Here is a 12,800-nt window from a genome sequence, read left to right on the forward strand (position 1 = left end):
TATGCGCCCTTGTGTTTGGCGTGAGCGTTACTCTGTTCTTGGAATAAAGATCCACGTTTTGAACTACCCTGCTCTCTGCGCCTGACTCCTCCACCCACTACTCCTAGAAGCCATTACACTGATCTTTATCATTTTACCACCAAGAAACGTTAATGTATAATGTTTCATATCAGTCAGTGTTTTATTAATATAATTCTATACAATCACCATGCACCTTCATGTATGAATAGATTGAAAATGATCATTTGGCACTTGCTTACTATTTTTAATACAATTTGTTTGATGAAAATAATGTACAGATCAAATCATCCTGACAGTTATGGTAGACAAAATTTCAAGATTATGTTATAATACTGTAATTGCAGCAAATGGTTGTTTATGCAACAGAATAGAGGGTTCTTAAAACTGTGTCTGCGTGAACTGAACGTGGGCCTCTGGGAAATTTAACACTGACAGAAGATTTACGATGTCTTTGGGTGATAAGCCTAACAAGACCGCATTCCATAGCATGAGTTAATGTTTCTGTAATGGGGTACAGGAGGAGATGGCTCCAGTATGGAGTTGGGGGCCAGACTCTGGTTTCTACACAATGAGAACACTCTTTACAGCAGATACTGTTTGCTGTGAATTATTAGTATATTTCAAATGAATCCTAACCTTGTGACCCATTCCATACATCTGTGATTTGTCATGAACATCCAGGAGGATGGACTTTGCTATAAAATGCTGTGGCTTAGTCCTGCTGGTTGGGCTCTCAACTAATCATCTAAGGGGGGGGGGGGGGGGGGGGGCTCGTTGACAAGCTCCATTACTGCAGTAATTAAATAATAAAGTTGACTTGTTTTGAAGAAATGTTAAAGTCTCTCCTTTTGATTAGAATACTTCCATGACATGGTTATGATATAAAATTCAATGTTTCAGAAGTAGAGGCGTCTGTGTAATTGATCTGTACCACTTAGTTATCGTAGCTGAGTTGTAGCTGAGTGTCTCCAATGTCTTAAGGATTTATGTCAGGTTCTGGGAATCAAAAAGGCAATCTGCCTATGCCTATCTTTTGCAGACAAGTTGCATTTTAAAGTATGATTGGATCTGTTGTTTATGCATCTAGTACAATCACTGAGTAGGTCAGTCATCTAAGTATTAGATTTTAGGAATGAACGAGATGACATCACTCAGTTCGTCCAGGCTATCCTGTAGCTGTTCAGCTGTCTGTCTGATCGTCTGGATGAACTTCATGGTCTCTGACTTGACCTCAGCCTTTGGTTCTTCACATCCAGGAGTCAGCTCAGTGGTGGAGTCTGTGTCCATCACTTCTAACTTACTGGTATCAACTGACTGTTCTTTTGCCTTCGCCTGTCGGATGTTGTGGATCTCTCTGGCATCCATGGCAATGAAGAAGATATCAACCGCTACAAAAAAAGCGGAAAATATTCCTGTCGCCACCTCTGCCACATGCACTGCCCTGGCAGTTTGGGCTGCCACCTTGCCAATATTGGCCACCTGGAGTAGTCTGAAGAGCTCTATTGTGCCCGCAAGGCCTTTCCCAGCCCTCACCCCAGCACCAACAGCGGCCTCTACATTGAAACCGGCACTTTCTATCTTAGAAGAGCTACTTTGCATGAGTGTCTCCAAACCCTCAGCAATGTTTTGTAGAGATGTGACCACAGAGTTCATCTTCTCCTGGAACTCCTTGATGATGTTCTTGATGGCTAGGCGGTCGGTGGACTGATTGACCATGTTGGTGATGTTGGATACTCCGGCTGTGGCTCCACCAGCGACAGCCACCCCAATACCAACCCCAGTGACGATCAGGGAGGCGCCCAGAGTGAAGGGAGCCAGGATGAGCCCCACTATAGAGGTGATTCCTCCAGCTACCCCAATAACACCCCCCGTCAGACTGCCTATGGTGGTGCCTTTGTGCATACTCTCCAAGCCGTCTGCCAGAGTTCTCAGCTTGTCCAAGGTTGTCTGGAGTTCCTCCACAGTTTTCTCACTCTATAGAAATGAATGAATACATACATGTATATTAATGAATGGAAATGTAGATGGTTACCAGACATATTGAATGATTGAACGATTGATATTGCATAGCAAACCTTTTTTGTGAGGAAACTGATAATGAAGGGTTTCGCCATGATTTCACCAGCTGAAGGCCTAATGGTCGAGTCTTGTTGGAAGATGTCACACAGGAGGTCGCGGAGCTCCGGTGAGAAGCTCTTTGGTAGAGATGGGTAAGGACCCCCCAATATTTTTTCAATGAGCTTCAATGTGTTCTCTGCAGTGAACTGAGAAGAAATAACTGTCTATGATCACACGATATCCATCATTATCTGGGTGGTGGACAGGCAAAATAGAACGAGTTCAACTTGTGTCAGAATTATTGGATTTTGATCAACCCTTCAAGTCAGAATTTTGCAACCTGAGTTTACACGTTTTTGTTGTCTGATCTTTTAACTTTTCAGCGGAAAATTGATAAAACAGAGCAATCTTACAATCTTAATCATTTTTATAAGATACATGTAGCTAGTTTAACTTTGTCAATGTTAGCTATCTTAAGCCAGCTGGGTAGACACTTATCTCATTGGTTGAATAATTATTTCTACTTTAAAACTATTTGACTGCACTCACGTCATATACAACTTCACCAACTGGAAAATGTGAAATAACAGCGAGCATTTGAATGCAGGATTACTTACTGCACCCTGAAGCGTACACAACTCATACAGCACACACCCCAAGGACCAAATATCACTGCAAAGAATGGAAAATAAATACGTTAATTCTCATGTAATTATTATTATTTTACACTGCATAACCCTCATGCTTATTTTTGCACTTATAAACCTGTTATAAATCCTCTATAAATGTTTCATAAACATATCCTATGGTAACACTGTGTGTGCGTGTGCGTGTGTGTGTGGTGTAACAGCCATGTCAGTAGATCTCTGCAAATGTCACCTTCACATTTTCATTATTGTCTAGGTCATCTTATTGGCCTGGTTTACCTAACGTATGGCTTGTGACACATATCATGTCATTTTATGATGCCACATCATAGGCCTTGTGACAGAGGGTTCAAGTTACAGTAAATGAGGGATTACCTAGCATCAAATGTTTTGTTAGCTTTTGTGATTTCATTCTCATCTCACGTTACCTTGAACAATTAGGGAAATTGCAAATTATTACCTCAATATCCTTACATTTTTCCAGGAATATATATTTAAATATGCGTCTTAAATGTTTTCTACCTTTTGGTGTCATAGATTCCACCAGTTAGAATCTCTGGGCCTAAATAACCCACTATTCCGTCCTCGTTGGTAGTCCTAATAAATAAAAAAAAGTCACATGAACAGAATTTTCCCCCCATACTCATTTATGTAATAAAAAATACAAAACTATTAATTGATGTAACTATTAATGTATGTTGTGTAAATTCAACATGAGCCTTTTATAATTGCCAAACTAACATACTTTTCGTTGGCACTTCCAAACGCTCCCAAACGAAGTGTTTCAAATTCTGTGAGAAGTATGTTCTAGTATAGATAAGAAAATACCAGTTGAGGTGTTAAGCAACAGTTTATGACATTCCATCATTTAATTTTGGCACTGATATGAATCAAAACATACATTGGTGTAATAATCTCTATTTGTCTCGCTGTGAAGTCAACAATCCCCCACAAATCATAACATGCAGTTGATTATTTAAACAGGGCTTTACATAAAACCTTACATTTTATCAACCCTCCTTTTTCTTTAAGTTTATTTACAGGCTATCTATAAACTAATAGTCTTTACAATATGTTCTGTTAGCAGTACCTGGGGTCTCAGTTCTCTGTGAAGAAGGCCCTGGTCATGTACATGCTTCAGGGCCATGCCGATCTTGACAAACCAGTCCATAATCTGTGAAGGTATCAAAGTAATGTATATTTAGTCTAAAATAAAAACAGTTGTGATGTGGATTCTTCTAGTCATTACTTCAGTTACCTTCTCAGAGTACTCTTCTGTAGGGTTAGTCATCTGCTCTTGTATCTTCTGAGAGAGATTTCCCTTTGCACAATGGTCTGTCACTATATAGTAGCAGTTATCCTCTGTGAAAATGTATTAGTAGTTTGTGTGTGAACACTACTTGAGAATACTAATCGTGAAACATATTAATACTGTAGTAGTTAATTTGTTGATATAGCTGATACTGTATTACCTTGTAATTCCAATACATTGTCTCTGAAACAAATGAAATACATAAAACGACAAATATAACGACAAAGTTAATGATGTAGTTACCTAGAAATGAGTTTTTGTAGCTTACAATGTGGGGGTGAATAATCTGTCTGAGGCATTCAACCTCTGAGACAATTTCTCCAGCACTTGAGTTCAGGACAGATGTCTGTCAAAACAAATGATATGTGACTTATTGAAAGATATAGGCATGTTAATTATTTAGTTTATCTTTATGAATACATGTCATTATCAGTCATTATTGTTGCATCTGCAGAGTTGCCTATAATTGAAAACCAATTATGTATACTATCCCTCTGTGATCATTCCAAAAACTCTAAGATGTAATCAATTCAGAAATAACAAATAGTTCTCACTTACCTCATACAATTTGATCTCTTTAATGACGAACTGGTCACCATGTTTGTCAGTAGCTATGACACCATTCTCTACCTCCTTCTGAGTAGTGTATCCTTTCTTCTCAAGGACACTCTGTGTTTTCCCCATCTTTAAATTTCACTGGAATCTGTGTTTCACTCATGTCAATTAGCAAATCAATAAAGTACATTTTCATATACACTGAGGTCACAAAACATTAGGAACACCTTCCTAATATTGAGTTTCACCCCTTTTGCCCTCAGAACAGCCTGAATTCGTCGGGGCATGGACTCCACAAGGTGTCGAAAGTGTTCCACAGGGATGCTGGCCCACCTTGACGCCAATGCTTCCCACAGTTGTGTCAAGTTGGCTGAATGTCCTTTGGGTGGTGGACCCTTCTTCATACACACGGGATACTGTTGAGCGTGAAAAACCCAGCATCTTTGCAGTTCTTGACACACTAAAACCGGTGCTCCTGGCACCTACTACCATACCCCGTTCAAATGCACCATTCACTCTCTGAATGGCACAATTGTCTCAAGGCTTAAAAGTCCTTCTTTAACCTGTCTCCTCCCTTTCATCGACAATAATTGAAGTGAATTTAACATGTGACATTAACAAGGGATCAAATATTTCACCTGGATTTACCTGGTCAGTCTATGTCATGGAAAGAGCAGGTGTTCCTAATATTTTGTACACTCAGTGTATAAACACATTGATTTGCAATAATACAACCATACCAGTAAGGTGTATATGTTATTAACACAGGTTTACCTTTGCTTGTCTGTCTGAATGTTGTGCTGCTGGATTACCTTACCTAAGATTTGAATATTGTCTGTCTTCTGGTTGTGCTGCTGTCTTACTTTACCTATGATTTGAATAGGAGGTCCAGTCTTATATGCAGGACTCCTCTACTTATGTGGTTTGATCAAACAAACACACCCATATCCGCATTACATGTCAAGCAATAATGGATTAACTATCAACCGGTGTGTCAGCTGGGAGAGACTATAGGGACGTTTGGACTAAACCAAAGCATTCAGTTCATGTGATTTACAGGAAATCCTATTGTATGCCTTTAGGCTGAAGTAGAGTTCAAATGATGAAACAAGAGCTGTTTACTGTTGTCAAATTGTTAGTTTTTCCTGCTTTTATTGTCCTCTGTACGTACCTGTGTGTTTATTATTATAAAAAAAAAAAATTGGGGGGGGGGTAATGGGTAGATCACCTTTAATATTGCAGGCAGATTCTGTCTTCCATCAACGTAATTGTCTGCATAATTTCCAATCCTCCACATATTTTTGTAGTAAAAATATAAAATATACAAATTAAATTTTTAAAATGTATATTCCTTTATTATTTTTCTCTAACCCTACCATCCCTCCCCTTATTGGAGTAAACTAACGGACAACAACACTTAGGCTTCTACTTCCAGCTTTTACATACTTTATACATTTTACGGACACAGTATATTTTACGGTAGTTATCTTCTGTTTGTTTTTAGTCCCATCCTTCAGCTCCACTCAACCCCTTCCATCTATCTCTGAACACCATCCAGTTTTGATTTCTATTTGCCATATATTTTTCAACTGCGCTGTGATGTTTCACAAAAGTGCTGAACCTTTCTATTCTCATAGATTCTACATATTGAAAATGAAAGGCAATTTATATTATTGATGGATTGACTATGACTTTTTAAATCACCTAGCGGTGCTATTTTCAGAGCTCCAGGTAAATGTTGCAATTCTTCAGCCATTCCTGAACCTGCAACCAAAAACAAGCTACATATTATGGACAGTACCAAAACAAATGATCTAATGTTTCGGGTCTCTTTGAGCAAAATCTGCAGAGATGGGATGGTTGTATCCCCCATATATATAACATTCTATTGGTTGCAAGAATTTTGTGTAATAATTTAAATTGAAAAGCTCTAAGTTTTGAATCCAGCATTGTTTTGTGTATCAGTTCGTAAGCCATGTGCCATGGAATCGGTACATCAAAAATCTCTTCCCAACTATTTTGCAATCAATATGGCACACCTGTAAATGTTTTGGTCCTTAAATGAAACTTGTATACTTTTTTATTTATCATGGGGTGAGACATGGGAGCCCGACGAGCCGGCCGAGACTTGACGAGGCGTCTGAGCCTGACAAGCTGGACGAGGAATGATGTGGGGTGGGAGCCGGACGAGGCATGACGTGGGGTGGGAGCCCGACGAACCGGCTGAGGTGTGGGAGCCCGACAAGCCAGCCGAGGCTTGAAAGCCCAACGAGCCAGACGAGGCGTGGGAGCCTGACGAGCCGGCTGAGGCGTGACGCGGGGTGGGAGCCTGCCTAGCCAACCGAGGCAAGGAACCCTCTTGAGCCAGTTAAGGCATGGAGGCCCCAAGAGCCAGCTGAAGCACCCCCGGTTCCATCGGCGGCGGCACCCGGACCCGATGTCACCAACAAAACAAAACAAAAATGACCTGATGCTTCAAATTGCTGCATCTGCTCCTGCCACGCCCTCTACCTCTCTTCCTGGACCTCCCTAAACCTGCCACCACTCACCCAGTGCTCTCTCCCTCTCTCTCTCTCTCTCTCTCTGTGTATGCGATTGTGTGATTGGAGACAGGTGTGCTGGAATCAGAGCAGATTCCCACCAGCTGCAATCTGTTCCATAATCAAGAACCCTACAAATACTCAGCCCTGCCACTCTGCCAGATCGTAGCCTCTACTTAGTCAGTCTGCTGTTTGTTCCTGCATACATTTTGTTATCCTGTTGTGCCTGTTTTCCCTAGCCTTTTCTCTTCCGCTACAGTCCCGTCTGCTCTGACTCTGGTACCTGTCTCCAGTCTGTTGTCTCCTAAGTCCTGCATCCTTTCCCTGGATCCCCGCTCTACTGTTTCATTGGATTCCGCTCCAGACCTGCTTACCCGGTTCCTAATCTCCTTGCCCCCAGCCTCAGCCTCAGTCCGGATACCCCCCTATCTGCCCGAGATTTCCCTGGACTGCACCCCGTCTCCTCTCCCGCTTTTCAATAAATACATTGGTTACCTACCCTTGTTTCCTGAGACTGCATTTGGGCTCACCTGCTCCGCCTCGCGTAACACAAATTGTGGTGTCAGCATTCTTTAAGGACAGACGCTTGGAGACGAGAAGCAAGTACAGGGAGTGAACATTTAATTCATAAGATGACATGAAACAGGACAGGAAAGCGTCTGGAAAACTCCTGAAAAAACAATGACCTTAATGCTGACACAGGAATGAAACAGAGGAACAGACAGATATAGCGAAGGCAATCAAAACGTGAAGGAGTCCAGGTGAGTCCAATGAGGCCTGATGCACGTAATGATAGGCAGCCTGGCGCCCTCGAGTGCCAGAGATGGGGAGCGGGAGCAGGAGTGACACATGCAGATCTAGACAAAACAGTCCATTATCTGTGAAGGTATCAAAGTAAAGTATGCTTTGCCTAAAATTAAAACAGTTGTGGTGTGGTATTTTCTAGGTATTACTTCTCAGAGTACTCTTCTGTAGACTTTGTCCTCTGCCCTTGTATATTCTGAGAGAGATTTCCCTTCGCACAATGGTCTGTCACTATACAGTAACAGTTATCCTCTGTGAAAATGTATTAGTATTTTGTTTGTGAATACTACTTGAGAATACTATTTGTGAAACAAATAAACACTGTAGTAGTTCATTTGTTGAAGTTGCTGATACTGTATTAACTTGAATTCCAATACACTGTGTCTGAAACAAATGAAAACACATATAGAGACAAATAAAAATACAAAGTAAAATGTAGTTACCTAGAAATTAGTTTTTGTAGTTTACAATGTGGGGATGACTAATCTGTCTGAGGGTTTCAACCTCTGAGACAATATCTCCAGCACTGGAGTTCGAGTCAAATTATGTGACTTATTGAAAGATATAGGCATGTTAATGATTTATTTTATTTTTATGCATACATGTCATAAACATAACCTATTGTAACAGTTTGTGTGTGTGTCTATGTGTGTGCATAGATGTCTGAATTAGAGTAGTAGGTGTCTGTAATATAGATTTTGATAGCTATAGCTGAGTTGTACCCAGGTTCTGGGTAAGACAGGTTCTGAGAATGCAGTTCATTGACTACAGCTCAGCATTTAACACCATAGTACCCTCCAAACTTGTCATCAAGCTCGAGACCCTGGGTCTCAACCCCGCCCTGTGCAACTGGGTACTGGACTTCCTGACGGGCCGCCCCCAGGTGGTGAGGGTAGGTAACAACATCTCCACCCCGCTGATCCTCAACACTGGGGCCCCACAAGGGTGTGTTCTGAGCCCTCTCCTGTACTCCCTGTTCACCCAAGACTGCGTGGCCATGCACGCCTCCAACTCAATCATCAAGTTTGCAGACAACAGTACAGTGGTAGGCTTGATTACCAACAACGACGAGACTGCCTACAGGGAGGAGGTGAGGTCCCTTGGAGTGTGGTGTCAGGAAAATAACCTCACACTCAACGCAAACAAAGCAAAGATGACGATCGTGGACTTCAGGAAACAGCAAAGGGAGCACCCCCCTATCCACATCGACGGGACAGTAGTGGAGAGGGTAGTAAGTTTTAAGTTCCTCGGCGTACACATCACGGACAAACTGAATTGGTCCACCCACACAGACAGCGTGGTGAAGAAGGTGCAGCAGCGCCTCTTCAACCTCAGGAGGCCGAAGAAATTTGGCTTGTCACCAAAAGCACTCACAAACTTTTACAGAAGCACAATCGAGAGCATCCTGTCGGGCTGTATCACCGCCTGGTACGGCAACTGCTCCGCCCACAACCGTAAGGCTCTCCAGAGGGTAGTGAGGTCTGCACAACGCATCGCCGGGGGCAAACTACCTGCCCTCCAGGACACCTACACCACCCGATATCACAGGAAGGCCATAAAGATCATCAAGGACAACAACCACCCGAGCCACTGCCTGTTCACCCCGCTATCATCCAGAAGGCGAGGTCAGTACAGGTGCATCAAAGCTGGGACCGAGAGACTGAAAAACAGCTTCTATCTCAAGGCCATCAGACTGTTAAACAGCCACCACTAACATTGAGTGGCTGCTGCCGACATACTAACTCAACTCCAGCCACTTTAATAATGGAAAAATGTATGTAAAAAATGTATCACTAGCCACTTTAAACAATGCCACTTTTATATGTTTACATACCCTACATTACTCACCTCATATGTATATACTGTACTCGATACCATCTACTGCATCTTGCCTATGCCGTTCTGTACCATCACTCATTCATATATTTTTATGTACATATTCTTCATTCCTTTACACTTGTGTGTACAAGGTAGTTGTTGTGAAATTGTTAGGTTAGATTACTCGTTGGTTATTACTGCATTGTCTGAACTAGAAGCACAAGCATTTCGTGACACTCGAATTAACATCTGCTAACCATGTGTATGTGACAAATAAAATTTGATTTGATGAAGACAGTGAATATGCTGGCAGGTACCCTAGCAGTTTGAGCATTGGGCCAGGAACAGAAAAGCCACTTGTTTGAATACCTAAGCCGACAAGGTGAATACTCTGTTGATGTGCCCTTGACTGAGGCACTTACGCTTTTAACACCTGATGTTACATACACGTAACAGTGTCTTTTAACACCTGCTAACGTGTCTGTAAACCATCAAAACATAAAATAACATCACTCTCTTCTAGATTAAATCTTAATAAACACCTTTGACACCATCTGGTGGCGGATCTTTGTAAATACCAGACTGGACATCGTCACTCCAAATGGCATGCCTCTGCAGCTTGTCAACACGGCAGTTCTGCTTTTCTGAAATTCAATGCATGCAAAATGCTCATTAGATGTCCAGAGATGCCTGAGTAAATTTTCTAAGAAAAACATTCATTTTTGGCTAAGTATAGCCACTAAAAATTCACGTTGTGTATATGCAACATCAGGCGTTAAGTGATGCAAACCACACATTGTTTTTATATCACGTATATGTATGAAAACTTACATTCAGAGTCTGGATCTCTTTATTAAACATATATCTCAGTGTTAACTGCCTATTGGTCCCAATTTGCTTATGCAAAATAGCAAACTGCCCATCTTAACTGTATCTAATACTAAATACTTTTTTGCCCCACTGTATCTGCTGGAGCGCGTGCTACGGGTGGGTGCTGCTATGGTGACCAGTGAGCTGAGATAAGGCGGGGCTTTACCTAGCAACGACTTATAGATGACCTGGAGCCAGTGGGTTTGGCGACGAATATGAAGCCAGCCAACGAGAGCATACAGCTTGCAGTGGTGGGTAGTGTATGGGGCTTTGGTGACAAAATGGATGGCACTGTGATAGACTGTATTGATTGTAAAAGATGCAGAAACAAGAAATAGAACAGAAACACAGGTATTGGCAGTCTGACTGACACCCTGATAGGCCTACAGATTGTAATCATGAGCAAATTCCTTTATCCATTCTCAAATGCTTGCACAAATCAGCTATAGTAGGTAGTAGAGACCTAAGTGTTTATCCCAGACAGCTCTGCTACTGAGCCTGTTCCTAGGTAGTTACTGTCAACATGATTTGATCTGTATGTTATATATATAATATTGCAAGTTGAATCAATTTGAAACTTTGCTTAAACAACCTGCATTAAAATCAGTTTACTAAACTCTTGTTAATCACATCCTTACATTGTTGAAGAAAACTTACGAATTAAATCACACTGCCAGATTACAATGAGTTTTACTGTATTTTTTGCACAGACTATTTTACTCCATAAAAGTATCTCCCGAGATGTACTGTATACAGCTATTTCTGTGAACTCTTTTTTTATTCAGTATCCCCTGTCCCTTACCCTCAATGTGTCTTCTCAGTTCGTCCAGCAGGGTTTGCTGTTGTTCCACTCTGAACTCTGTGGTGTTGATCCTCAATGTCAAATCTTGAAGCTTCCTCTCCTGAAACGTAAAAAAAGGAATTTGAACAAATATGTAATAACATTTATTTAGGCAGATCATATTTCATATTGCGCAACAGCTGATGAAACAAAAAATGGGATCAGTGTTGTTATTTCCTGTCTACACAGGACCTTCTAATCAGCAGATTTGCATGGGCAAGAGTTTTGGTTTTCCATTGTGAAATCACCATACAGTAAATTTGTTAATAGACCAATAAAAAAGTTGTTGGTTCGAATCCCTGAGCCAACAAGGTGTCGATGTGCCCTTTACCCTAATTGCTCCTATAAGTCGGTCTGGATAAGAGTTTATGCTAAATGACTAAACATGTAAATGTTAAATAACAAAGGCAGTTTCAAACCTATCAACCACTAACAGCTAGTTTTCAGTTTTCCTCTCCCAACTCAGACCACTAAAAAAGCAATTTTTCCCCCACTTTAATGGACATCTATTACAGTAAAGCACTTAATTGGTTGGCCTACTGGTCAGTGATGATGGCACTTTAAAATGTAGACAGGTGAAAATACAGTGCACATTTCACCTTTATGCTTTGTCTCCATCCTCTCCATCAGGCTCTCACTGGTGCTCATTCTCCATCCGGCTCTCACTGGTGCTCAGTCTGCTCTCCATGGCTGTCAGCTGTGCTACTTGAGCTATGACAATACATACGACATTCTGTATGTTAGCAGCTGTTGATTATCATTCTGAACTTAATATATTCACAAAAATAAGTGATTGTTCAAAAGATTTAGATTACATTTGTTCTCTCTGTGTAGGAGAGCAACATTCACCTCCATGTTCCTCAGCCTTTCCACTTGGCTCTCTGCAGCTGACAGTCTGGTCTCCATGGTTGTGAGCTGTGCTGCTTGATCAAACAACAGTATCATGTGACATTTTCTTTGTTAGCAGCTGATTCCCAAGTTTCAAGGGGAAGTTCACCCATTTTTACATGTGGCCTTTTTTCACTCTTTCTGTGCTTTAGTTAATCCCCCAAAAAGTTTTTGTTCATATTTTGTTACAGAGAAAATTGTTTGTCACATTTTGCTTATTCTTCACTTGCCATTGACTCCAATGCATTATCAAAATGTGTCTAAAGCATGTTATAAAACACTCCAAACCAACTGAAATTACATCAGAATCTCTGTCTGGATAATGTCCTAGCACAAAAAAAAATCACAGTGAATGATGCTGTTTATAACAAAATTATGCAAATATGGTATTATGGGACAGTGGAACATTTGCTTTTTAAATTGAGTGCAGAGACATTATCCAGACA

General features: G+C 41.1%; 1 protein-coding gene and 1 long non-coding RNA gene across 2 annotated transcripts; both read right to left on the reverse strand.

Annotated features, from left to right (window-relative positions):
- Positions 1-252: 252 nt before the first annotated feature.
- Positions 253-5,251, reverse strand: LOC139534348 (serine/threonine-protein kinase Nek11-like). Its single transcript, XM_071333428.1, has 9 exons — positions 4,597-5,251; positions 4,282-4,384; positions 3,985-4,088; positions 3,817-3,900; positions 3,472-3,533; positions 3,249-3,323; positions 2,697-2,751; positions 2,097-2,285; positions 253-1,995 (listed from the first exon to the last, which is right to left on the reverse strand). Exons 1-9 carry the CDS (start codon positions 4,720-4,722, stop codon positions 1,141-1,143), a joined length of 1,653 nt encoding a protein of 550 aa, XP_071189529.1. The 5' UTR covers positions 4,723-5,251; the 3' UTR covers positions 253-1,140.
- A 2,481-nt stretch (positions 5,252-7,732) lies between these two features.
- Positions 7,733-12,360, reverse strand: LOC139533426 (uncharacterized). The gene is made up of 6 exons (XR_011666744.1): positions 12,282-12,360; positions 12,066-12,177; positions 11,428-11,527; positions 10,792-10,893; positions 10,298-10,399; positions 7,733-7,990 (listed from the first exon to the last, which is right to left on the reverse strand). It is a non-coding gene; the product is annotated as an uncharacterized lncRNA (long non-coding RNA).
- Positions 12,361-12,800: the final 440 nt, after the last annotated feature.

This window comes from Salvelinus alpinus, chromosome 11 (genome assembly GCF_045679555.1).
Source record: "Salvelinus alpinus chromosome 11, SLU_Salpinus.1, whole genome shotgun sequence".
NCBI lineage: Eukaryota > Metazoa > Chordata > Actinopteri > Salmoniformes > Salmonidae > Salvelinus > Salvelinus alpinus.